The 27249-nt window shown below is 38.5% G+C and overlaps 1 protein-coding gene across 2 annotated transcripts in view; it reads left to right on the top strand.

Moving 5' to 3' along the window:
* Positions 1–27249, top strand: part of arid5b (AT-rich interaction domain 5B) — an 81216-nt gene that overhangs the window by 28887 nt on the left and 25080 nt on the right. For both annotated transcript variants that reach the window (XM_085369711.1, XM_085369710.1), the window contains one exon: positions 10782–11012. In XM_085369711.1, the coding sequence (XP_085225837.1) occupies positions 10782–11012 (231 nt within the window). The remainder of the gene's footprint in view (positions 1–10781; positions 11013–27249) is intronic.

Here is a 27249-nt window from a genome sequence, read left to right as displayed (position 1 = left end):
AGCAAAATGTTCTAGCACATTTTGTTTTATCCCAGATAGTGTAGTCATTCACAGATTGGATAGGCGATGAATCATGCAAATTCAACGAATTTATTTCATTGTTTTATGTAATTCTGTCTTCATTGAAAACATGAGGTTGCCTGTAGTGTAAATGTGATGCCCCCCACACATCATTTCCATTTGGTGTCATTGACAGATGCCGTTCTCTCTTTATTTGGTCAGGTTTCAATAACCTGAAACCAACAGCCAGATCGGGCGCCTGCTGTCTCTCAGTGTCATGTCCCCTCATTGAAAAGTAGGAGAGAGAAAGGAGGTGAATAAATCAGAGCTGTGTTATATATTATGAGAAGAGGCTAAATGGAAACAGGGCAGTTTCGAAGATCAATACAGAGCACAGAGAAGAGAGCCCACAGCATGGAGGGAGAATACCAAACAAGAACCTACTTTTCTTTACTTTCCCTACTTATTTTCTGCCCCCTTTCTTCACCGCAGCCTCACTTGTCCCTATATTTTAAGTTTTTGGGCTTGTTTTGGTGTTACCGTGGGATTAAAAAAGGAAGGAAAAAAAAAATCAAATATGAAAGTGACATTATTGGCTCTGGGTTACATGCCTTGCCATTTCTCGCCAACCCCACAAAAGCAGCAGGGGGATCCAGTAAATTCCTTGGCCGAGCAGATAATGTGGAAATGTTGACAACAGCAAATTTGAGCAGAGTGAGTGATTTAAGGACTACAGCGGGTGACAGAGAGCATGAGAGTAATGGTTTTCAGCTTCTTCCTGCTTGTCTGTGACAAGAGAAATGAGCACACTTGCTTGAAAGATCTTGTCAGAGCTTGTGGGCAGTTTGAATATTTTTAAGCTTGGTTGAATGTAAATGACACAGTTTACATGAGTAGCATTTGGTTTTTAATTAGCTAGCACAGATCTGCTTTTAACTGTCAACAACCCTCGTATTACAACTAGTTTTATTCCCAACTTTCAAAGCCGCTACAGAAATTATCCAATGAAAAGCAGAGGAGCTTAAAGATGCGGCAAATAGATCACCCTTTTATTTTGCTGGTTTTGAAATTTATTTTGCTGGTTTTGAAATTCAATGATATCAATGATGTTTCATCTGCCAGAGCAGCTGCTTCAACCTCAACTAATGAGTTTCTTGTTGAATGCAGCATTTCTGAGATTTTGATTATGATGACTCGTTTATCATGCTTGTTATTAAAGAGAAATTCTTCATTTGGTGTAATTACACAAAATATGTTATAGTGGCTGAGCTTCTTCTCATCATACTTATTCCTGTACAGTGGGACCACAGTATAATCTCCTTTCATCCCTTTTTATGCACATGGATTACTGCATGTTGCTTTTATTATGCTGTGGTAGAAGTAAAAACCCTTATTTTTACTTTACACACTACCTCATTAGAGCTACTGTATGCTCTAGATAGTTGTTTTATTAAATATGTTCATTAAACATGTCGTGCAGCACATCATCGCACATATTAACTAATATGTAAATGCCATTTTATAATGCATATAAAAGAAATAGAAAGTCATACTATTTGGTGTGACCAAAAGTTTGTACAATATCTCTTTATAAGTGGGTCTTTATATAGGTTCCCAACAGTTCATTGTTCTGTTTGTAGAATTTAAAACCTTTAAATGTCATCATAAAATGAGAAATAAAGCACAAATAAAACCACACACCCACAATAATATGTATTCTGCACACAGACTCTGTTAACAGAGAATTTGGCACAGGGCTAGAGAATTAGCACTTAACAGGCTCTCTGTTCCACTTTTCGGTTAGATGTAATGCAACTTTTTGTTGCCGCTGTCTTATTTTAATGTTTCCACAGCTGAGCTGTGAAGTGCAGCTTTGAAAACAATCTATTCTTGCAAACCTTGTGGTACAAATTATTCTTAAGTCAGATGAAACACCTTTAAGTCCTTCCTTGACTCACCTGGCTCGATGTCACTGTGGGTGGAGTAGATGTATGACTATAGCTGTATTTGAACAATTCACGTCATGCAAGACACCATAACTGGCATACCGGTACAGCTGACATACCATATAGCACAACTCATAAGACCTTGCTGTCATTAGTGCAAAAAGAAGTTGAGTAATTTTATGTTTTAAATCGCAATGATGTATTCAAGGGAAATTCGGTGAGCTGGATGTCTATGAAAGATGAGTGGGTTTCCAAAAGCATGTCATAGATGAGTGATTCTGAGAGGAAATCAACTTTTGTGTCTACCTCTGACAGGAGGCAGACACAGATGTTGCAAAAAAGATGACATTCATTCTTTCTATCATGCTTCACATTAAAAAGTTGCTGTTTGGCAGGCTCTCAGATTTACGCATTTCCTTGAATGCACCATCAAAGCAGATATTTCATTTGTTCTCTGTGATGGATTTCCAAATGAATTATCAGCAACTTTACCCCATAAGTTGAGTCTCATTTGTTTTTCCATTTTATTTGTTGAATAAAGAACAGCGGCTGCCGATAAGCCAGGAAATCAGGACTATCAAATCTTGTGTTCCGGCCCTTTAAAAAGGAAATACTACATCTGGTGTACAGTTGTTTTATTTCACATGTTCAAACCAAAAGTATAAAAAGAAAACTGTGCACTGCAACTTCTCAGTTTGTTCACTTTTTGTGCTTTGCTCCCCATTTCGGTTCCCTTTCATTTGTGCATCATCTGTCTTATTATTTACGTGGGTCATGACACCATTAACATAATGTATGGACTCACTGCATGCAGTCCTGCTTGTATACCTGAAACTCTAAAATGTTCCCATGATAGAAAAATAAAGGGAGAAACATTTGTTAATGTTATGCTTCCTGACTGATGTCATTTTTAAAGTATTCCAGCCCACAAATGAGTATTGCAGACTTTCTTGTATAATTGTCTTCCTGACATTAGAGGTTCGATGGCTCAAAGCTAAAACATACATTTTAATCACCAGCCCTCACCCTGTTGCACAATTCCCGAACTCTTGCTGTAGTTGTGTAATGCCTGTGTCTGAAAAAAAAAAAAGACTGACTCCAGCTCGCATTTTTATTTGCATATTACAGAAATGTTTCAGTCATGCTTCTTTAATCTCGGGAATATTTTAAAGATCAGCCCAATCTTGTCATCTCAACACAGAGTGAAACCCATCCATGCTTTTGTCACATCCTGATTAAATTACTGTAATGCACTTTTTGCTTTAGTAACTCAGTCATCCTTGAAGTGTCTACAGCTTGAGCAAACTTTTTCTGCAAGACTGAATATCAAACTATAGACATATGTTAATAAAAGCTCTTCTTTTGCATTAGTACATTTTTGAATTGATTTTCTTCTGGAGGCCTTGCATACCAGAGACAAGTCTATGGAGTTGTTGAATTAGCTTGTATTAATGCTATTCTCGGTAGTACCGTAACAGAAAGCCATGAGAAAATGGATCAAGGTTTTTTAGCAGTCTCTTGGACAGCTCAAATCAAAAGGAGAAGAAGTATTCTCTTTATGACTCCTTAACTAAGTTGAATTGCTGAATCTTCCACATAAACTTCCATAACAATTTATATATATATGTATATATATATATATATATATATATATATATATATATATATATATATATATATATATATATATATATATATTAGGGGTGCAACGATATTCGTATCGATATTGAACCGTTCGATACAGTGCTTTCGGTTCCGTACGCATATGTATCGAACAATACAATTTTTTTCAATTTTTTTTTTTTTTTTTTTTTTTTTTTTTTTGTGTCCCGTTTGGATCTATAGCCATCAGAATTGTTGTCTTGAGGCCAAGAAAGATGCCAAGAGGATTTATTTTAAGTGGATCATCATATTGGTCCATTTGATTGACCTTTATTATAATTATGAATTTATTTTATTTTCAGTTGCAAACGGGACAGACATGACTGTGGGATAGGACAGGGGGAAAGAATGAAAGAAAGAGGGGGAGAGAAAGAAAGAAAACCAAAGGGGAGAAAAAAAAAAGAACAATACAAAATTTGTAATTTATTTTATCAACTTTCCTTCTGACGATGCTGTCTGTGTTGAGCGCTCAGTGAATCTGCATTTGACTACTCCGCCTAGGCTCGAGAGTGCAGCCTAGGCGGAGTAGTCGAACGCAGATTCACTGAGCACTCAACACAGACAGCATGGTCAGAAGGAAGAGCGCAGGGCAAGCTAGCGAGACAGAAGTGGACCTCCCCACCCTCATTCAGATCTGGCGTTTGGAATTATTTTGGTTTTCATGTGACGTATGACCCTGAAGGTAAGCGAGTCATGGACTAAAGTAAAACAGTATGTTGGATGTGCCATGCAATGCTCAATTACATGGGTGGGAGCTAGTGTGTTAGCGCAGTTAGCTCGTTAACGTGTTGGCCGTCTAGCCCCTCTGTATAGGGTAGCTCGTTAACGGAGATTTGCTGTGTTGTGGCGTTAAGGTTATTTCAACGAGATTAACCTGAAAGCACTAGTGGGAACACAACGAATATGACTGCACATTTACACCGACATCATCCTAGTGCAAAGACAAAAACAACAAGCATGCATGCTACAAACTTTAGCCGAGTCATTTAGACAGCTGTTAGCACAGGATTCTCCTTATGGAGACCTGATATGTTTAATATGCTGCTGAGAATATAGCCCAGAAGAAGCGGATAGTATAGCTTTTATTTTGGAAAGAGACATTTCTCTGTAATAAACTCTCTTTTCCAAAGATGAGTGATTCCTCAATCAGATACAGGGCTCGCAATATCGCTAGCCCGATGTCCCGGGGCTATCTCTGCCCTGCCTGTCGGGCTATTGTAGGAAGGAAAAATATATGTCAATGCTTTTGCATTCTTTCAGAAATGTAGCTGGGTAATTATGTCATTGGGTGAGCCACTGTCAATATGTGACATATTGAAATCGTGTTTGAATTTGCGCTTGTTTTTTTGCTTTCACTTTGCAATCGCGCGAACTGTGTATAGAGAGCGACAGCACTGATCTGTGAGTGATGATAATTTGTGCACCAATTCCTCTGACATCGTCTTATTAATTGTTAGCTTACTATGCAAACATGACAAGTGAAATCTCCCGCAGCTTAAACATGTGAGAGGTTGATCGCGCAGAGAATCGCTGAGCTTATGTGAGTGCGGCAGGATATATATTTCACTACGATGACCTGGATGACTGAGAACCTTCACAGACAGATATATATTTTAGTTCTGCTGAGCCAAATAAGACAGGTCAGGGTGAAGAAGTGACAGCCAAAGAAAAGCTTACCACAAAACGGAGAAGTTATGACAAATCAGACTATAAGGCAAAAAGAAAGTGCAGCTTTATGGTTTCATGGACAAAAGAATTTCTGTGGCTGCAATATGACGAGCTAAAAAACAACACGCACAAGGGTTAGGGTTAAATTTAAAAACTGTACTTTTGTGTTAAAATATATATTTATAATTTTAATAAATGACAAATTAAAAAGGCATGAACATTTTTTTTTTTATCGAAAAAATATCGAACCGTGACACCAAAGTATCGAACCGAACCGAACCGTGAATTTTGTGTATCATTGCACCCCTAAAAAAAAAAAAAAAAAAAAAAAAAAAAAATATATATATATATATATATATATATATATATATATATATATATATATATATATATATAGTGAATTCCTTTGATTATATTTGGTATATAGCACTATGCAAAGGTATTATGTACACTAAAGGATTCCTATCCATCAAATAGTACCATGAAGAGATGTGCTACTTAGAATATATACATTCATAAGTAATAGAAATGGGCCTCGCATGCAAAGTGATCACAAGACTGAGAATCAGCTCAAATCCAGCGATAACAGCAGGGATGCGGGGAGTGGAGATGGTAGATTTTATCTGATTGTGCAGCATTCCGGTGGATGGAAAAGGGAGACCAGACATATTTCTTAAGTAGTGGTGACTGTACCGACTAACACTGACTCCACATTGGAAACAATAGCCAACCAGATAAGTCATAATTCAAGCATGAGATGCCAAAATATTCTGCCTTTTATTCCTCGCTATGAGTTGAGCTCCAGTAATGCAACTCAATAGCCTCTCTGATTAGGGCCTTCTTGGCTTGTTTACCCCCACATCTTTTATATGCCGCACTTTTTCAGTTATATATTTGAAAAGTGCTGGTCCAAGCTTAGATAACGTTAATGCTAGCACGATGACATCATCAGCATTATATTTTGAAACTTTAGAAAGCTCCTCCAGAGTCACAGCAGATGATACAGCAGGCTACAGGGAGGTGAAAATAAGCTGAGTGCCCCTTTAAGTGTAATACGTGTTTTAAAAGCACCACAGGGGATGTAATATTTAATGATTAGTATTCCTTTTCACTTTACTGTGTACTGTAAAGTATTGGAATTTATTTTGTGCTGCTCTGACTGAGTGGTTATATTATCAGCTGTCCTACAGAGCAGTTATGACCCTGACACTATTGTAGTTTATGAGGTCAGAAGCTTTACAGCATGTTCTGAAAATAATCTGCCGCACCGCAGCTGTTTGATCAACACGCCATACTACCACTAGGAAAGGACAGAGAGACAGAAAGAGAAAATAGAAAAGAGGTCCTCAGAGAGAGAAACAAATTGCATAATGTTCTCACAATGTCTTCAGCTCTCCAGTGATACAGCCACAGCCCCAACCAATTAGGACGCTTACATTAAGATAAGGACGTCCTTTATTTTGAAAGGTCGGGCTGCAAGAACAAAAGGAATTTTTAAAGTGTGTTTGCACTCAATGTGCATTATACGCACGCACACTGACATGCATACTTTACAACACCTTTGTACAGTTATTAATGCCCTGCGGCTCTCACTCCAAATTGAATCTAATCAAGTGAAATGCTGTGAGGGTCCTCGGGAGAAAGAGCAGCTCTGACGGTGACCGCTTACAATAAAATCCCTGACATTTGGAAACAAAGCCTGCTCTACCTCTGAGCTGTAATTGCGAATGACAAATGCCGCAATCTTGGATAAATGTGTGTGACTGCTGTGGGATATGTATGCAGTAAAATGTGTGTTCATACATTTGTGGGCTTTGTAGCGACTTTGTAGCATGTGAATATATGTGTGAGTGGAGTGGCTGAATGGTTTTAATAATTTCTTTTGAGGTGGTCCGCATGTTGGAGTACAGTGGAACTAATTACGCTAATTGTTGGGAATGCAGCTGTTGTAAATATGTTATGAATAGAGTCCTTCCTGTCCTGCTTCTGCTGCACATTTCAGTGATTTTTATCAGCCTGCAGCTTCAGAAAATACCACCACAAAAGGGAAAATGCATTTTTAAAATCTGTTTAAAACTGTCTGTAGCAAGGCAAGGTGAAAAGCTTGCTAGTTAGCCTCCCCCTGAAATATTAACTCACCAGCAGAAATTCCCATGAATGTCATGTCCAAGGGCTTTGTAAAAGTAGACAGGGTGGTTAATAATTCATATAAAAATCGTGTTTCAAACTGCTTGACTCTACTTCATCAGCTGTGGAACCTTGTAGTCTGGTTAGTAAGCTAGAATAGTATTAAGACCTTACTGCAAACAACAGCCTATTAAAATGAGTGAGTCGGAAAAATCTGACGTTTACAGAATTGTGTTTGCTTTTAAGAAACAAAGCACTTGCATATTATCTGTGTGCTTTATGATTGGCTTATGTCAGATCATTATCTAGTATTGTTCTTTGTTCTAGGTCATTTTTTTATGATTGTACTCTATAATTACAGGGTTACAACACGTGAGCTTTTACTATGCCTCCATTTTTTCACGCTTATGCAATTACTCACGGTCTGCCAGCTATCCCAACTCTGATGGGTCAAGAGGCGGGTACACCCTGGACTTATTGAAATTATCAATTTAACATTACCTCATATTCATTTGTCATATTATCTTAGAGTTGAAATTGTTAGTTAGAATCAGTTTTACTGTTTTTCTAAACGCTACTGTTACACCAAGTGAGTGAAAATTCAGCAGTTGCAGTTTCTTGAATTTGCTCGTTTTGTGGTAGCAGGGTAATTCATTTAGCTTTATTTAGCTCTGCTGTTCAGAAAAAATGAGGACATTAGAAAATGTATACTTTGGCATTTGAAAAGTTGAAATGAAAGTGGCTATAATTGGCATACCTAGTTCATTGTTTGGAACAGAAAACCGCGTATGAAGTTCAGTGTTGTGCAAGCTCAGACTTCACAAGAGCTAGCTTAAAGTTCGGTTTACAGAGATTAAAGTGAGTCATTTCACATTCAGGGCTCATGGCTGGAAACTCAGTTGACATTCATTTTAACCTACTCTTAGCTATTCTTTTTTGTTGCTTTTTTAAGTAGCCCCCCCCCCCCCCCTAAAGGTACACGCAATATAACTTTACAGATTTATTGCTGATGTGGCTGACTTTCTTTTTCAGATCTGGCAGGCAGCCTTTGTGTAAAAAGAATTCTCCAGTTTATTCATAAAAATAAAAAATATTTTGTATGGACTTGCTCTGATAGTACTGTTGATAGTTGCATCTAAAACCACTGCCGGCGCTTGGAGTGCCAAGGAGTTGTTTCCAGTGTGTCATGTGCACTGAGCACACTTCATAGCACCTGTTTATTCTGGTGAAAGAGAGCAACACTCGTGCCCAAATGTTTTGTTGCAATTACTAGTACTGTGCATGCAGTTCACCGAAAACATTTGCATGTCCGTGGTCAGCCCTGATGATGTTATATTACACAAAGTAGTTGATTCAGTGCCAGAGCTTCTGTGTATATTCAGATCATTTCCATTTGTTGTTTGTAAAGGAGTAGGTTCTCATGACAGATTTACTAGAGCATGCAGTTTCTGCGAAGTAGTCCAACAGGAAACACAAGATATATATACGTTTTTAAAAAGCAGGAAATGCTTCTCTCATGGCTTCAGCTTGGCCGATATTTACAGCAATATTTCTTTACTGAAGTGCCTTCCTTAACCCTCTCCTGCTGAATAAACATTAACCGGGCATGTAATTAGTTAAGGATTATCATATATCTGATATGTGGGTGGCAGGAGATACATTCTGTTCTAATTAAACATTAAAACTGTCATTTTAATCACTGTCAGTAACCTGTAACCTCAACACCCTAGTTGCATAACATCAACATATAAGCGATTACTCAGGCATCATTATGAAGGAGAAAGGCCATAAACACATAACAAATATAAATAAAACTCAGTGCACGTTTCAGAGCACATCATATCAAACCCTACATATATATGTGGTTCTAGTGGTTTCCTTTTCCTGTAATAAGTTGTCATCTTTCTGACACGGAGCTCTGTATTCGTATGACTTTATGTTACATTTTTATCTTTCTGTGTCATTGTACACTTTCAGTTGTTTTTGTTCAACGGTGTCTTTATGGTATTTTATTAGCTGGGAATGGCATTCTGTCTGTTGCCCCGGCGCTCAGGTCGAGACTTGAATATTTAAACAACGTTTTGATGGGCTGCACTGAAATTGCATACGCACAGTCATGCACCCTCAGGGTGAATTGTGAAACCTCTGTTGAGCCTTTAACAATCATCTAGCACCATTGTCAGAAGTCGAAAGTTAAAAGCAGGCTAGTCTCTTGGTTAGGTTCTTACACGGTGCCAGTATAATATTAACTGTCCGACTGTCTATCAGCATATCTTCCTGGGATTTATGGCAGTTTATTGTATCAGCTCAGTGTGCACTCCCTGTCCTGAGGTTCTCCAAATAACAGTAGAGGTTTCTCTGCCAGTCAGTTGTCACAGGTGATAATGCATTAGTCAAACTTACACACTGTAAATGGAATGTTAATCACACAAAAGTAAAGTCTGGCTCCAGTGGGAGGGTTTGCTATTACCTGTGTGAAACAGTGAGTGTAGCTTTTGAAGCAAGGCGACAAACCGTGATTTTTTTTTTTTTTTGAGATTGTTATATAAATAACAAATTCACATTTATCAGCAAGTGGCTGTACACAGATACCTGCAAACACTGATTCACACCAGCCTTGTTTAAATTGCTGTTTGAGAATTCCCATCCTTGAACTTGCTTGTTAAAAGAAGGCATCTGGAGTTGTTTTGACATTCCTCTTGTCACCCAAGCAGCTATGCATGTCATGCATTTCGAACATGCCGCCCGGCAACGTCATATGTTTGCACTCATGAAAGTCATCCTGTCAGTTTGCTGAAGTGTATTATTACTACAAGGAAAGGATGTGAAACTTTCATGAAGACTATTTAAAGTCACAATGAAACAGCAGCGTTAGAGAATCTTGCTTCCTTAATTCGATGCATTTCCTGATACACACAGCGAAATCCCTGTGATGAGATACCAGCTCGCAAGGGACACCTGTCCGTCTGAAAACAGTGCAGATGTGGCACCTTTCACAAATTCTTGAAACAAAATAAAGTATTAAGTTTGTTCTGCTGGTTTACATATTGATCCTCCTTGGTTTTATTGTGAATCAAATAAAATTTCATTAGGACAAAGTCTGAGATTACAGATAATTTCATATTCACAGCACACTGGCAGTAGATGTGCTTGAATATAAAAGTAGCCGAATAATGATCGATGAGCTAGAATGAAATCATAAAAGCCGAAGAGAAATGGAAGAGTGGATGTGTTCTGTAAAAATTAAGTGCTGCCCTTCTCTACAACTCTTAGAGGGGCACTTGAAAAAAGCAAAACAGTTACAGTTCAATGTCAAATTAAAGTATGTGTAACCTCTGTGGCCCTTCTAACTCCGTGCCTTTTTGTTGTGTTTTCCAGGCCAGGAAGAAGATGGGCGCAAGGTTTTAGTCCTCAGTTACCCTCAGTATTGTCGTTACCGTTCCGTTTTGGCACGGCTCAGAGAGCAGCCGTCCTCTCTGCTCATAGACCACACGGTGCTGGCGCTGGGCGGCATTGCTGCGTTGGATGGAAGCACGAGGATCCTGTACTGCCGGGACACCTTCGAACACCCCACCCTGCTGCAGAATGAGAGCATCTGCGACGAGTTTGGTGAGTGTGGCAGCTGGAGATTTGATTGTAGCCTTTAGATACATTATCATATTAGCTCATCTTGAATGCCAGCAGCTATTATAGTGCCAGTTTATGGAACTTTGAGTGTTGGCCCATGAAACATCAAACTCATCATGTCCTGATCTTTGAACATACGCATGCTCTTAAAACTCATTCTCACAGTACGGTTCATCTCAAACTCCCAATTATGTCATTTTGGTTACCTAGACCATTTGTTCAAGTCTGCTTTTAGTGGGAAATTGGCATTTTGGGCCAAGTAATTTAGTTCCATTGTGTGAAAATTGTGAAATGGTGAAAAAGTACTTTAGTTCATTTAATATTTTCACTTGTTAAGGGCTGCCTATCAAAACGAAGTCCATCAGAGGACAAAGAAAAACAGAGCCAGTGAATTATTCTGGTTCCCATGCCAAATACTGTTGTGCTGTGAAAAAAATATAGGATTTAATGAGCTGAGAAAAACAGCCCTGCTTGGCTTTCTGACAAGGAATTTTTCAATAGGCTGAGTTTGAACATTAAAGTGAAATCACTTCAGTTGACTTGTTGAATGTGAATTTTGAAAGTGACAAAAGCACATCTGGGGGCGTGGAGTTAAAACAAACTGAGCTTATCTTTCTGTGAATTTGCTTCATGACGCTAACTGCCATTAACATAACAGACCCACATTTCCAAACTGTCAGTGGCTAATTTGAATGCGGGTAATGTCGGTGCCAGATTTTGGCACAAAGGAGAATAAGACCGCACCTTCGGCTCTGCTGCATTGATTCAGATCTCTTTCTCTCACATAGTACGACGTGTTAGGACACTGGAATGCTATTTAACTTTTAAATAACTAGATTTTATTTAGTTTTTTTCTTGAAAATGTAAAATTAGGGCCGAGCTGGACCAATAGTTGGTGTTTGTATTGGCACAACACCCGCCAAAATCACTGGAGTGAATATCAAATAAAAAGACAAACAAACAGTTAAACGCAGCCCATTTGCCTAAACTGTCGAGCAAATGCTTAACAACGCTTTGAGTGACGTGCCATAAAGAGAGCAATCACCAGAGCCGTGTAAGTCGAGTAAATGTTAGCAAGAACATGAGTGAGACCTGTCACCGATGCTGTCATCTTGTCAGGTTTGTGGAGTTATGCTTGAGGAGGAAAAAGCAAAACAGACGAGTGCAACTGTGCAGTTTATTATGCAATGAATATATAAGAGTATGAATGTTTGAATGGTGCTGACAAATCAGAAATTATACTAAAAGTTCCCTAAAAAAGCTAAAAAAGTTAAATGACAGAAATTGTGTTGCATAACCGAGATCCCTGCTGTTAGGGCGTATTCGTCACATAGTATGCTGTATCCACTAATATATCACTAAAAGCTTAGTTGTTTAAGAGAGGATTGGATTGATATTGATACCAAAAAAAGTTTTTCAACACCTTTTATTATACCTGTTACCTGACTTGGTTTATAATTAAATAAATATAAAAATAATAACGTTTTATGTTTTTCAAAGCTGTGATTTGTCTTCATAACACGTCACTCCCTTGTTTGTTTCCTGTGTTTGCCCTTTACTTTGAAACCAAATGTACTTTTGATCAATGCTTTTTTAGTTTACGTTACATAATTAGAACCAAGAGAGGAATCAGGAATCACCTTTTGCTTTCTGACATATTTTCAGTATATTTGCGTTTATTTAGTGTCTACTGTTCAAACATCCTCATCAGTCACACCTATGGAAAGCATTCAGCGTTTCCGGAGAAGAGTCTTGAAGTGCTGGAACATGTCTGTCTGCCATTCAATCCGCTTTCCTTGCCTCTCTTGAATCCATGTATTAAACCCAGAGTTGGTCTAAAACAAAGGATTAAAGTGATTCATCTCTCTCTATATATTTCCTCTGCTCGGTTGCTCAGCGGGTTCTTGTGCAGCATCGGTTTGACATTCACATTAACGACTCCTCTGGTCAAAAGTCATTGTTTTTCTTTTCCTGTAAATTTGCCAGTAGGTAATTGCATTTTAAGAGAGCAGCAGAGGTGAGACCAGAAGGGAAAACGGTTTTAGGCATAGGAAAAATAAGTTATGAATAGTAACGCTAACATCCTGTGGCGGCTGTTGCTCATTCACTTGGCTCAATAATACCATTCCTCTGTGAGCCACATTTAAGCTAAAGGTTTATTTTCATAGCCTAAAGGAATTCCACTATTTTTTTGACTAAGGCAACCAGATTTCTAATGTTCTTCACTTAAGGGTTTACTAGTTTTGAAGCAGAGCTTTATTTCTGCTGGAATTGCTGCTAGGAGACTTGATTGTGATTTGTTTCAAAACAGCAGAGCTAAGTAATTTTCTTCACTCTGGCAGGTGAGTTAAAGCCTCAAGGGTGTCTTACTTGTAGGCCTAAACACACACGCATGGGTTTTTGCACATATACACAGCTGCTGAGTAAAGTTCTTCTCCCATTTATAGGCTCCATATGAAAAAGCAGCTATAAACGCCATATTAAATCCACCTTTATTACGATAAATACTAGCACAGTGGACACGTAAGAAGGAATACTGTGCTGCTGTGAAATATTAAAATGTTAGAAATTGATCCGGGGAACAATTTTAGGACTTTTTCTTCCTGTGCTTCTCTCAATGCTAATTCTGACCTTTTGGATTCAGCTAAATCTGCTGTGGCAGCTGTAATAGCTGTCCATCTTGTCTAGGCTAATTCATGAAAGTGTGTCAAGCTACCTCAGGAGGTAAAGAAGACGAGAGGGCAAAAAAAAAGAGTTTAACTGAGCCTTTTGGTATAGAAGTGTGTGAAATGCAGCCGTCAGATGGTGGTGAAATCCAGTCTATTCTTGGCATCCTGGTTACGGATTCAACAGAGCACTACAATATGTGCATGTACAACATAATCATGTAGGGGATGATTATTTAATAAGCAGCATATGTCGTTTTATTTGAGCATGTTCAGTGCACTCTCATTCTCATTTATCTGCATTTAAAGAGATGATAATGAAACATTAGCGTACTTGGGCTGCTGTTGTCTATATAATGGCTTTCATTTCTTCTGCGTTTGCTTGGAGTTCACTAAGGTGCGGAGATGGTGCAGAGTTATTCCTGGTGTATTAACGACATTAATCAGAAACGTTCTTCATCTGACTCAATCCAAGCTCGTGTTTTTTTTTTTCATCCACGTCACTACCAGCGTCCCTGCTTTTGAGCCAGCTCGAGCAAAACCGGGGTTGCGTCAGTTACCAGATCTTTAGTCCTGTGATCCATATTCATGTTCAGCATCGCCTGTCACCCCTGCAGCTGCTTTCCTCACGGGGAATGACACAGATTTTGTTTATAATTATCATGCATTCTCTGCCAACGTGGATTGATTATACCCATGCTACTTTGTGTCCCCAATTTAATTTCTTGCCAGGAGGAATGTAATATTAACACTGCACAGTCGTACGACAGGAAATTTAAGTTATGCATTAAACGTTGCCAGTGCAGATATTTTTACTTATTGTGTGCTTACTGACACACTCAAAGAAAAACGATCTCTTATATAAAGCTAAGAGTAATGACAGACTGTGCTGGAATAAAATGCCTTGAGAAAAAGCCATAAATAGCGCTGAATGACAGATGACAAGGGTCAGGTATTTGTTATTAGCTGTCCTGGTTATGTTGAGTATTACTCACATTAATTTGGCAGGCAATAACATAAACATTTGTAAACTCAACCTAGAGGTGCTGTATATGATATATTTAAACAAGATGGCCGTCTGTTTTGGAAAATATTACAAGCACCATTTTTTCCCGGTTTCTCGGATTCTCAAGTTATGCTTCCAAACTGCTGACCTTCCTCTCCGCTCCCTTCTCCACCCCCCCACCCCCCCACCCACCTCCAGAAACCTAACACTCCTGGTGTGCACATTGCTTAAATCAACAGTATTCTGAGAGTTAGTGAGGCAATCACTTTTTTGAGGCAAAGCAGTTGAGAGGAGTTACCCTCTTCCTCCTCCTTCTCTGGCTTGCTCACATTTATCCTATATGCTCCAGGTCTTGGCACAGAATCTATATATTTTATTATCAGCTTTGTTTTTCTTTGAAATACATCTCAGTCATTGCTGATTTGATTTTTATCAAAAAGAAACATTTTCATTGCAATCCTTTGGAATCCCTTTTTCTTTTTTTGTAATCCTCCAGGGTGGGAGGAGTATAAAAAAACAATTTATTGCTTCAATATATTAATGCTGTCCAGATGCACCAATCACACACAATATTTTACAATCTATTTTTGTACTGCGGTGCATGAGCGCTGGTTTAATGCATCTGTGGCTGAATTTAGTTGAGCTTTGTGTGCTTTTAAGAGGTTTTTCTGCATGTCAGAGTCAGTGGTGTCTGTGTTTGACAGGAACAAAAGAAACATTTGAACTGAACTGATGCTGACATACACGGAGGGAAAAAAATGAGTGAATCTATAGTAAGTAAACAGCCTAAAATCCTGAACCTGTGCTTTTTGAGATACAATCTTTGAAAACATTGAGTCCTTCTAGCTTGATTGGGCTGGGTCACTAGATGAACATACAGCATGATGTCATTGTTTCCACAACTTGAACCACTTTCTCGCTGCTCTTTAAACATGAAATCTGATTAGATGAAATATGCATATGCCAATATCGTCCCACGACAGCTCCGTCTGTCAATGTAATAGGCAAATTGCTTGCTAAGCTCATGTTTTCCTATCTCCTCTGCAGATTTGTGTTAACCACGGCCCATGAATTTTTCATTGTCCATATGTCATGGTATACAGAGGCCGTAGAGGAGGATTTTAGAGGAGGACAGAGGACATGCTGTGGCTGTATAGTCACATTTCATAATCAGGACATGAACTGTATATAAAAACAAAGTGAACATCTGGTGAAAGATCACTTACACATGACAACGCACATTGCAATGTCCTTGTGTAAGATGTGAAAGTTGTATATTTTTACTTTATTAGCACCTAAATTACTCACATATAGCTTTAATATATACTAGGCTTGTGTTTCATCGTATCTAATGTGTATGGTATGCACGGCAGAATAAATGCCACTGTGCTATTTTAACTAAAACCACTTTCCTCCGCTGGCATCGGTAGCATTAGCACTTCTCTATCGTGTAAGGCACAATTGTTTTGTATTATCCCTCTTATGTCATCAGCAACACAGCAGCTCTACACATATGGCTTTGCATTACTACTTATCTATTAATAGCAAAATGTAACATAGATAAATAAGTAGCTTTGGGGAACAAGCTTAGCTTTTATTTCCAGTGCAAAAGGTTTGTCAGCGAAGGAGCTGATGGAGGATATTTGGAGAAAAAAGGACATTCATGTCTTACTTCAGCATTATACCAATTCATTTGCTTCATTTTTGAGTGCATCAATGACATATAGTTCAAAGCACATCATAACCACTGAGCATGGGGGCGGTTCTTGTTTTGTGCCCTGGGTTTGCCCCTACACTCATGCTACTTCTGGCTCTTATATGTGGTGAAGATTTACGCATAATGAGTGGGAAACTGTCACCTGCTCCTCATAGTTGAATGCTTATATTTTAATGTAGTCAGTAATTTTCCACAAAGATGATAGAAATGCACATCAATCAAATGCTGAATGGTTGATAAACAGCAAAGGGCTGCTATCATTTCAGCGGAAATCCTCGTAAGCTGTTAATCTGTCATGAAATATGAGGTCTGTATCAACAGACATATACTGACAAAACATAAATTTGATTTCAATGCAGTGACAATGAAAATTGGTTTGTAGAAGCATAAAATTTCTTTTATGCAGTTGATCCTATAGTGAAATATTTAGTCACCATCTCATTTTCATGCTGTCATCACATGTTATTGCAGCTGCAAGGAGTGATTGTCTGGAAATCTCCCCTTTTTGCTGCATTTATGGAAACTCTGACATCCAAGATTTCAAAGTTAACCCGCCTTAAACTATTTTAAATCAGTCTAAGTTCTTATTATGCTTTTCCCTCTGCGGTTTTTTCCAGGTGAACTTTTCCTGTCAGCACATTGTAATTTTTGAATGGAGTGTTTTAAGAGGGGGCAGAGTCTTACACATTGGATGTCGTAGCGTCTTTGAACGCATCACAAAAGAATGACTTCAGACTGGCTCCTACTTGTAATAGCAGAACCACAAGATGTTAACAGTGGAAAAAATAATAATAAAGTGATGAAATGCTCAGTGCAAATGATTGCCAATAACAAGTATGTTGCAACATGTATGTGCAATTGTCTTCATGTTGACAGCTTCCAGGAATTAAAGGGAAAAATCTGGTAAATAAATTATATTTAATGCACACATGAAAAAGCACCTCCTCGAGCTCTTCTAAGTTTATAAACGATTTACTTTTAACTTTTTTTTCTTAAATAAAATGCAATGCTTTTTATGTATTACGTTACACTTGAGCTGAGGAGGTTAGCTTGACCTCATTCGTAATGGCTCAATTGATAAATCGGTTTATTGTGAGTTAAATGTGATAAAAACAACACACTGAGAGTCAGATTTTCATAAACGCCAGATGTGAGATGTGATACAACTTCTGAAATTCCCTAATATAAATGTACAGAATAGCATGTTGCAACCTGGGGTGAGCAAGTCTGACTCATACGTGTAACTGAAAACGCTGTTTACAGAGTCAGGCTCCGGTGTGGAAACACGTCCTGAATGCAGCCTTTTAGTCAGGTTTAAGTGTTCAATATCTCTGTGTAGGTGGAGACTTGTTGCCGGCTGTTTCCCTAAAAAAGGCTTGTGTAACTTTTAGTGACGTCAAAAATCATTGTTGCACCGCTGATACACGACAGCAGCAAAGTGAGGATTATACACTATGCGGTGAATGTGATTGATGTTTCCAGATTTTTTTTCTTTTCTTTTTTTTGTTCAAAGTGACCCAGATGTTTCTTGGAAAGGAGAGTGCTTAAACAGAGGCGGTGCTGGCTGCAGTTTTAGACATTTGTTTACAAATGTGTTAATTTTTTTTCTTATGAATATGCAACTATTTACTAAAAAGAAAATACAAAGAGAGGTGATAACTTGTCCTGTTTTCCTTTTCTTTGTTTGTTTGTTTGTTTGTAGATTTGAGAATTAATTTGAATGCCTTAAACACAGTAGCATATAAACAAGGAAAAGAAAAAGAGAACAAAGATGAAAGTATCTATTGGTCTATTTTGTTATGAGAATGATGATTATTTATAATCACCACGGCCTAATGCTGCGTAGCTTTGCAGAATGATAAAGTCCCTATGATTGGGCTCATTGGCTGACTCGATCCCATCAAGTGTAACTAGAGCGTGATCTATTAGAATACATATGTTTTATTGATGTATGGGCTTCGTGTTTATCCTGGCATTCATTTATTTATAGGTCGATGCTACGATTTTTTTTTCCTCCAGTAATGAATAGGATAAGCCTTGAAGCTTATCCACTGCTCCCTTTCATCTCTCCCTCTCTTTCTCTCTCCCTCCCCCCCTTCCCTCCCTCTGTCTATCTCCCTCTCCCTCCCTCCAAAAGCCAAATTGAAATACTGTATTTTTTTTTTTTAGAGCCCCACTCCTACTGAGTTGTTGCTGCAGTCTGTCAGTATCAATGATGTGGAAGCGTTTGAACGTTATCCCGTTTTTAGCAAATCCTCCACATTATGTAACTTTGACTCTGTTTTACATTTGCCACTCTTGGAACAACAGGGGTGTGTGTATTTGGGGCAGTCCCTCTGCGTCCTCTTAACATTTCTTTGCAAAAAGGGATTTATTTTTTAATTTCCTCTCCTGGAACAATGGCCATTAAGAGCTCTTGCCAACACTTTGGCACAGTAAAAAGCTGAGGTGACATGTTCACTTGTCAGATATTTACAGCTTTTATTGTGCTGTAGTGTTTTTGTCCTGACAGAAAAACTGCGTTATGACTTATTACAGTTTAAATCAACACAGAGAGACCAGAAAGACATTGTGCCTTGCTGGATTTGAGCCAGTATCAGTTCTTTTTTTTTAATATATACCATGCATAAAATTTATACTGTGCATATGGGTCTTGAGATAAATCAAATTATTTGGTTCACCGGGGTCAGAGGTCATTGCATTCCTCAGCATATGTGTCAGTCAGGGGCGCTGGGTTAAGATTAAACCCACTGTTAATAAGTACTTAACAGGTGACGCTGCCATCATGAGGCAATCACATGAGGTGGATAAAATGAAAGAGAAAAAGGAAAGAGTGAAGGAAGAAACGAGAAGGAAAGAGTTTCTTCCTGTAATTACGGCTTATTTTGACTATAAATTAAGTTTGTGAGATTTCCCTTGTAAAACATGTAACACTGTAACATAATTCCCTATTTACTTTGTAAATGGAAAGCTTGAGTCGACAGCCTTTATGAGTTTGCGCAGTGCTAAAGTACACACATTCACACCCCTGTTGAAACACACACCCCAATGAATCCGATGAGAATGATTTCATAATCCATCGCAATAATAAACTTCTTTGAACTGTTTAATTGGCTCTTCCTGGAACGGCACGGCTTCGCTTCATTTGATCTGATGAAAGAGTAATGTTGCTTCTCCCCAGGGGGAGCATGCACAACGGCGCACAAATAATGAATTAAGAACACTACTCCTTTTTTTTCAAAATGACTGCCATAATAAAGCAGGAAAATTCACGATGCACTTACACCAGTTTCCCCTAAATTGCTTTTATGTTTACTTGCTTATGTATTTAATTTTCAGAGCTGGCTTTAAGTGAAAATAAATCCCGATTTCTAAAGGGTAATGGATTGAGTTCACATGAAAAGTGTCATCTGAAGGAACCACTGTCGATAGAAATGCTTGGAAACGCTCCAGAAACATTCCTCATGTGTGATTCTGCGAAAAGTCACACTTGCACTGTTCTGGGAATGAATAGCCTGTGTAGCAAGTAGTGACATTTGATTTAAAGGCATGCAGTGCATGTAAAGGGGGGGGGGGGGGACTGAAGTAGGCTATGCAAAAGAGAGAATGAAATATGTAAAATTTAAACTGACAAAGTCATGATGGTTTGGGAGAATGTCCTCTCTGCTAGGCTGAGGAATATGAATAGTGACAGTCTGAATAGAGAGTCTGTGTACAGCAACAGTATGGTTGCAAAAATGAGCTCATTACTGGCAAATACACACACACATACACACACTTTCTTTTTTCATTACTATGGTGAGAATATTCCATTTACATCTGCTAATTGTAACCCCTAAAATGCCAAAACCCAAGACAGGGAAATTGGTGTACCACCAAAACCCCTAACCTTAACTGAATTATTTTTCCTCAGTTTTATCCCTTAAAAATCTCCTGAGACTTGTCAGGAAATCTTTAACACACACACACACACACACACACACACACACACACACACACACACACACATACACACTGAGCCCTCATGACTCTGCAGGCCAAGAGAACGATTTACATGATTTTATAAGAGTGAAACACACACTTAGAGGGATGTGGGCTTGTCTCCATGGCAACACTAGTCAGAGCGTGCCCGGCCTAGCGTTTTTGACAGTTTCTCCTGATGATGATTGATAATTACTACCTGACTTGTTGTCCCCATCTCCGCAAACATATGGCGAGATCTGCCCCCCGCCATATATCTGCCAAAATGTTCTTTTTTCTGATAATAGCTTTTTAATGTTGCGTTTTGTTGTGTATGCATAGCAGCCCCCCCCCACCACCACCACCACCACCACCACCACCACACACACACACACGCACCCCCTCCCAACCCCACCCCTTTGTAATTACATTTGCCACCGCTCACATACTTATTAGAGAAAGGAAAGAGAAATAGATAGGAGAAGCAGGAGAGTGGGAGAAAGTCAAAAAACAGGCAGCAGAAGGAGGGGGGGACAAAATTAATTTAACTTTCAATTGATGTGTTCTGCGCACTGCTGCTGGATTTAAATTTGACAAATTGTCAGGATTAACAGAAAGAAAGAGCATTTTACAGTATAGTCACATATTAGAAAATAAACACCAGATAATAGCCAGTGTGGTGGGCTGTAGTTTGAAATGGCAAGCGAGACTCTTTATTCCATATCTGTGTGCGCGGTATTTTATTATGCAGTGTGTTTGCATGCGTAAAGCTCATATTTAGATGCAATTGGAGGCAATCTTGTTATATTCACAGAGGCCATAGAGGAGGATATCAATCTATAAACATGATTTATCTACTGTGCACTGTCTAAAAAGGCATTAGCATAGGCCCTCTGTTGTGGATCTTATTACCTGACTGTATGCTGAAACCACAGACTAACACTGCAGACCTGACCAGCATTTAAAACATCAGCTAAATTCAGATTAAACACTGCACTCTTCCTTTTAAGCTTTTAGTAAATTGCACCTACATAGACAATTTTAAAAAATGAGTTTATGTGACAAAAAGATGACAACTGTTTCTTTTTGATAAAACACGCAGACCCGATCTGCTTCTCGGTAGGTGTAGGATGCTTCATAGAACATTTTATTTCTAATTTTCTCTTCCATTTAATTGGCCTCCATAACCTCTACTTCCAGGAACAGGAATATTATCAGCATCTGATTATGTCTTGTCATGTTCTGCTGGCTAAATCAGATAAACACAAGTATCTGATTTAACACGTTTGTAGTTACAGATATTCTAGTTCACTTATATCTGGCTGGCTCATATAATGTGTGGCTCACCTGCAGCAGGCAAAAGCAGGGCACTCTGCAGAAACCGAAGTCATTTCTAATACTGTGTGATTGAGGTCTGCCACAGGCTATGGCAACAGACAGGCTCTGTGAAGGAGATAATGATGCATACACACACAGCTGTCAGTCAGCTAGCTAAGGGGAATCGTCTTTGAGGGAAATAAAAACAGACTGTAGCCAATATAATGCGGTGTTTGTATAGGAAATGATAGGATTGGGGGAATAGACTGGAACGGGATGTCAGAGTTGTTGGAAACGAAGAGGAGGTCTGGTAAAAATCTCACACGGATTCCCATCTTTGCATTGTGAATATATTAATATAATCGCACTAACATTAAGCGCACATTAGAGAGAGCAAGTTAGATTTTTCTCTGACCACTAGTGGTACCAAACCATGCAGGTAGCTGGGTGTTGCTCCCCAGCCCATAACAACACAGAAAAATTAAAAGTATGAAAAATACTCTGAACTGGGAGTCTTCCAGCCATGGCTGTGTATCCTTGGGATAATTGGCAGACCAACTGTAGGATAAGTTCCAGTGAAAACTTGTTTTGGGGCTTAGGTTGTTGCGTTAATGTTGACTCACAACAGCAAAATAAGTCACAGTATACAGTACACCCAATTCCGACAGGTTCAACAACCCACACGCCCTTTTTTATTTGTAAATTGTCTTAATTACTTTATGGTCTGTAAATAGTTGTCATTATCAATAACGTGCAAAGAAAATAAAAACTTCAGTTCTTAGAAGCCTCCATTCATCTCCTCCCTACGTCGTTTCCGCCCGGACCTGTTTAAAACTCGTCCCTGACTTCTCTTTTAGTTTTTCTTTAAGTATAGATTCTAAAGATATGAACAAGATAATGAAATGAACGAAATGGCTGTTTTTGTTTGTTCCTTCTAGCTTTTTACATTTCATATATAATAACAACTGTCAGTGTTTGGTCAGTACACATGTGTTTGACTTGCTTCGCCAATAAAAAAAAAAAAGATTTCCATGTTAACATTTATTCAACTGGCTGTGTGAAATATGAAGGGGATTACCAGGAATGACCCACCCAGCCCTATGAGTTGTGTCTGTGCACTCACTTTATTCTACTAATTTCCCACTAAATGGCAAACATAGCTGAGCACTTAGAAGCTAAGGAGTTGGATATTTCCCTCGAAGAGTGAATATTTTACATAGATAATAATATTGACATTGTCTCCAATTTAATGTTGTTAATTTAAATCATTTTTCTATTATCCTAATAAAAAGGAGAGGATAAGTGAACCTCTTTTCACCTCCTCTGAATTAGGTTTTAAAAAAATTTACACAGACAAAAATAGAGACATCAAAAAAAAACCAATAATGGGCTAAGCTTCTTTGTGTGTGTAATTTGGGCAAGCTTGCTCTTTAAAAAACGCTTCGAGCAGAGTCAATCAAGGTGCTGTTGGAAAGAAAGAGCTGTTTACAAGAAGCTGTCGAGGACCTGGGGATGAGTCGGTTGTACCTCAGGGGGACTGTTGTTAGACCTCTTTTAGAAATAGGTCGGCTTAATCCCTGCTTTTTACTCGGGCCATGCTCTAATAGCCTTGTATTACAGTGATTTTCTGTGTGTTAGTAGTCAGAGCAAGTTCCTGATACAGGTACTCTCACCAAACACAGCACCAGTGAAAATTTGAAATTGTTGCTCTTGCTGCTGGGCTTTGCTGTGTTTACTGATTTTTATCTCTTTCGCTCTCCTCTCCCTCTGTTAAATTGGAAGGTGAGTTTGTTGTTGTTGTTTTTAAAGGCTTGGCACAGCTCAGATGTGTTTTTGTAATAACAGTAACGTGTAACTATTATCATACCTAGGAAGAAGCCAAATAATTCCTCCTCATTAAATTCAGAATAGCTCTCAGGCACAGCAGTATTAAAATATCTTCTTATGCTGCAGATGCATTCATAGTCAAAAACAGGCAATAGCGGTGATGAAAATATTTCAGTGTTACTGATGTGAAATCCCCCTGAGGTTGACCTAGTATGAAATGCCGCACTCTTGGATTGTTTTGTGTGAAATGTTTTGCACTTTATCAATGATAATCTTCCCCTGTATATTTATGAGAAATTAATTAACACTTGTATCATCTATCAACCTACGGAGGTTTTGATGATTAATAAAAACAGTGTACTGTGTCCACCCACACACACTCGCTCGCTCTGTGGGCGCATTGTGTAATTTTTAATGATTGCAGCGATGGAGATGCTTGAAGTATTGCTGTTCATTAAAGTTTTTGTGTGTCTGTCTGTGTGTTTATGTGTCTCAAATGACTCTGAGCAGAAACGTGCCTCAAGCGTAGGAACAGAGGAATAGCTCTGCTGTCAGATGTGACAAAGTGAGAATTACAAGTATGTCAAAAGTGCCTGATGTTAGTATGCGAAAGGTGACGGCAGCTTCAGTCGCGGCATAATCGCGGCGAGGAGGAGGCATCTAATGCTGCTTTACATGAGGAAAATCAAGAGAGCTGTTTTGGTTTCGGTCATGATATTGTGAAATCTGTGTTGGGTTAGTTTGCTTGGTTGCCTCATAAAACAAAGAATGTTTGTAAAAGTATTCCGATCCTTTCTTCCCTTTGTTGATGCTTCGCTCTATTATACCATCACTTTTAAATTATGGTCATAGTGTAAGATAACTGGTAGGACTGCTTGTGTTTTCGGAATCTCTGCAGACTGCAAGTGCAAAGTCACTTACAGTCCATACACACGGGCAAAGCGGTCACAATTAGGAATTAAAGATAGGAATCAGAATTTCCTTTTTTTTCTAATAGGAGTGTGTGGGTATAATTAAAGCCAGCTCTGATGAAGGGCACTGTTGAGAGAGATTTAAGCGAGTCTTTTAAACCAAAACAGTGAGTGTGGGTGGAGAATGTGTGTTTTTTAAATATCCAGTGGTATTCGGTAAAAAACAAATCTATCACATCCTGATTTACTGCCAGCTTGAAAGGCAAATAACTGTTGTTTTAATTTGTGGTAAGCAGCGGCGACCTGTGCAGTAGGTTGTAGTACAAATGTGCTTAGGTGTTGTGTATTGCATTCCCCTTGAGAACCTTTTGATTAAAATTGCTGGCAATATGTGTCATAAATACCAAAAGAGCAATAGACAAGGTATTGACTCAGAGATGAGCCTGAGGAAGAAACATTAGCCCAGACGTGCTTTTTCCATGAAAGTGTGGTCAGAAACATCCAGTCCTTGAGAACAAGTACTTGAAATTCCTCCAAACTCTGAGCTCTTTGACGTACATATAGTGAAGACACATGGTTGCCCGTCATCGCTGGCTGAGGAATCAGTCTGGTACTGTTGGTTTGTTGCTTAAGAGCCTCCCTTGTCACTTCATTGTGCCTCCGGTGGAGTTGAAATGTTTCACCAAAGTGCAATATCACTTCGCTGATCGCACATTTAATGCTCCACTGCTCTACAGATTAAAGTCTGTGTCTTAAGCGTTGTATCAGAGGGCACTTTGTATCATGATTTGTCATGTGTTATTCATTACTTGTCAGGTTTTTTTTAACCTTTGGTTGTTTTGTTTGCATTGTGACAGCCGCTATTATTGTTCCTTATGAGTCATATTTAGTTTTATTCTATTTTTTTTTTTTTGTTTAATTCTCTAAGTCTGCTTCTGTTTTCCGTTTGAAAAACTTCCCCTTTTTCCAGTGGCATCTTTTTATGCATACATGGAAATACAGCTGCTCGGTCCTCAAAGAGTCTGTCCCGGTGCTTTATGTTGTATAACTTGCGGTAAATTTCCGATGCGCCACTGTAAGCTTGTATAGCAGACCTGAGTGACCTCCTTTGTCTGAGTGTGGGCGTATTCACAAGTTTAGTTTCATTTACAAATCCTTCCCTGAGGACTGCTTCTCACCTGCACAGATAGAGCTCTTCTCTCTCACAACTTTACAGTGTGTTTAGTTAAAAAAAAAGCCCTTACATTTACTGAAACTTCAGCATGTAACTCATCAGGGAGTTACTTATTGAACTAATTGACCTAGAGGATCTCTCTTTGGAGAATTCCCATTGATTGTAAGCTCTGGAACATAACTCCACTCGTCAATATCTCTGCGCTGCTGAACTGACTTGAGTGGTTATGCTATATTTGCTCTAAAGATCCGCATGTGCTTAGAGGTTCATCAACAGGATGTTACATAATTTTATTTTGGTTTGCTGTGCTTCTGTGGTTTTGTTTGTTTGTTTTCTTTGGGTTTTTTTTATCAAGAATTCTGTCCATAAATGTCGTTAATTATAATTTCAAAATTACATTTTGCCATATTCTATCCAGGGGGACATACTGTACTGTACAGGCAAGGCCTTGTATTGCAACATGAATGTTACCTTTGGCTGCGGGCTATTCTGATAATTGCTGAGTGGGTGTCAGGCCTTTAGTGAATTTGCAACCAAGTAAGACAACAAAATATGTCAAAACATGTTCTTCTGGTGCTTGTTCTTGAAATACCACACTCATCCTCGCTCTCCTCTTTGTTTGAACTTGAACCCCATTAGCTGAAGTTAGATGTAGTTGAAGTTCAACTGTAGAATTAAGGATGTGCGCAGAGGCATGAGTGGGAGTCTGGTTTCATGAAAGCGTAGATGGGGCATTCTTCCCCAATTGCAGTTTGTCTGGGGGATAAAAACTCTCATATGTTCCTCTTTCAAATGTGATGAGTCAGAACAGTCATCACTTCAGGAGGGAAATTATCATTTAACTTGTCTACAGTTGAAAAAAAATGTTATTTATCGAGCTGAATAAGGTTATCATAGTTAACCTGAAACTGGGTGTAAAATACACTGAAATAAAAAGAAACAATAGGTGACTGTTGGTCATGAATGCTCCTCTAACAAATCCCTGCATTGTAATAATTAAAAGGATTAACACTAAAGCAAAAAATCAAGCATTTATAGCACTTAAAAGTGAACTGAACAAGAAAATCCACAGATAAGTGTTTAGTTTGTCATTTGAAACTTTGTAGCATTTCTGAACAGTTTTTACTAATGATTTATTTCAGCTTGACCTTTGTAAATGTCAATAAAATGAATGATCAACATTTATAGCATCCTCGTTGTATATTTGCATAATAAGATTACAAGGATGATTGTAAATTAACGTAAGTCTACCACACTGTGTAGTTCCCCGAGGCAGTTACAGTGGTGCTAACAACATGTTGTATAAGGAGTTTTTGGTCATTAAGAAAAACAGTAGATTCAACTTTTGACTTGAAAATAGCTTCAGAGAAAAAATGCAAGGGGTGTCATGAGAAATGTAGCTTTAATATTGAAAAAATGAAGTGGTGACATTGTGTCAGTATGCATGTTATAATCTTCTTACTATAATACATGAAATCTGTTTGTTTGTTTGCCTCGCGTACAATGAGGAGTTGAGCAACCAAAATTGGCACACAGGAACATCTTCGGCCCCTGGAGGTTCTTATCTATATCAGATCTATATCATGTCATCATGTTGCCTAGCAACTACCTACAAATGGGCTAAAATGACCCATTTGAAGC

This window comes from Diplotaxodon limnothrissa, linkage group LG13 (assembly GCF_057381915.1).
Source record: "Diplotaxodon limnothrissa isolate DT_005_m linkage group LG13, D_limnothrissa_male_GT1.1, whole genome shotgun sequence".
NCBI lineage: Eukaryota > Metazoa > Chordata > Actinopteri > Cichliformes > Cichlidae > Diplotaxodon > Diplotaxodon limnothrissa.
Note: the sequence above shows the minus strand (reverse complement) of the source record. Positions and strands in the feature narration are given on the sequence as shown.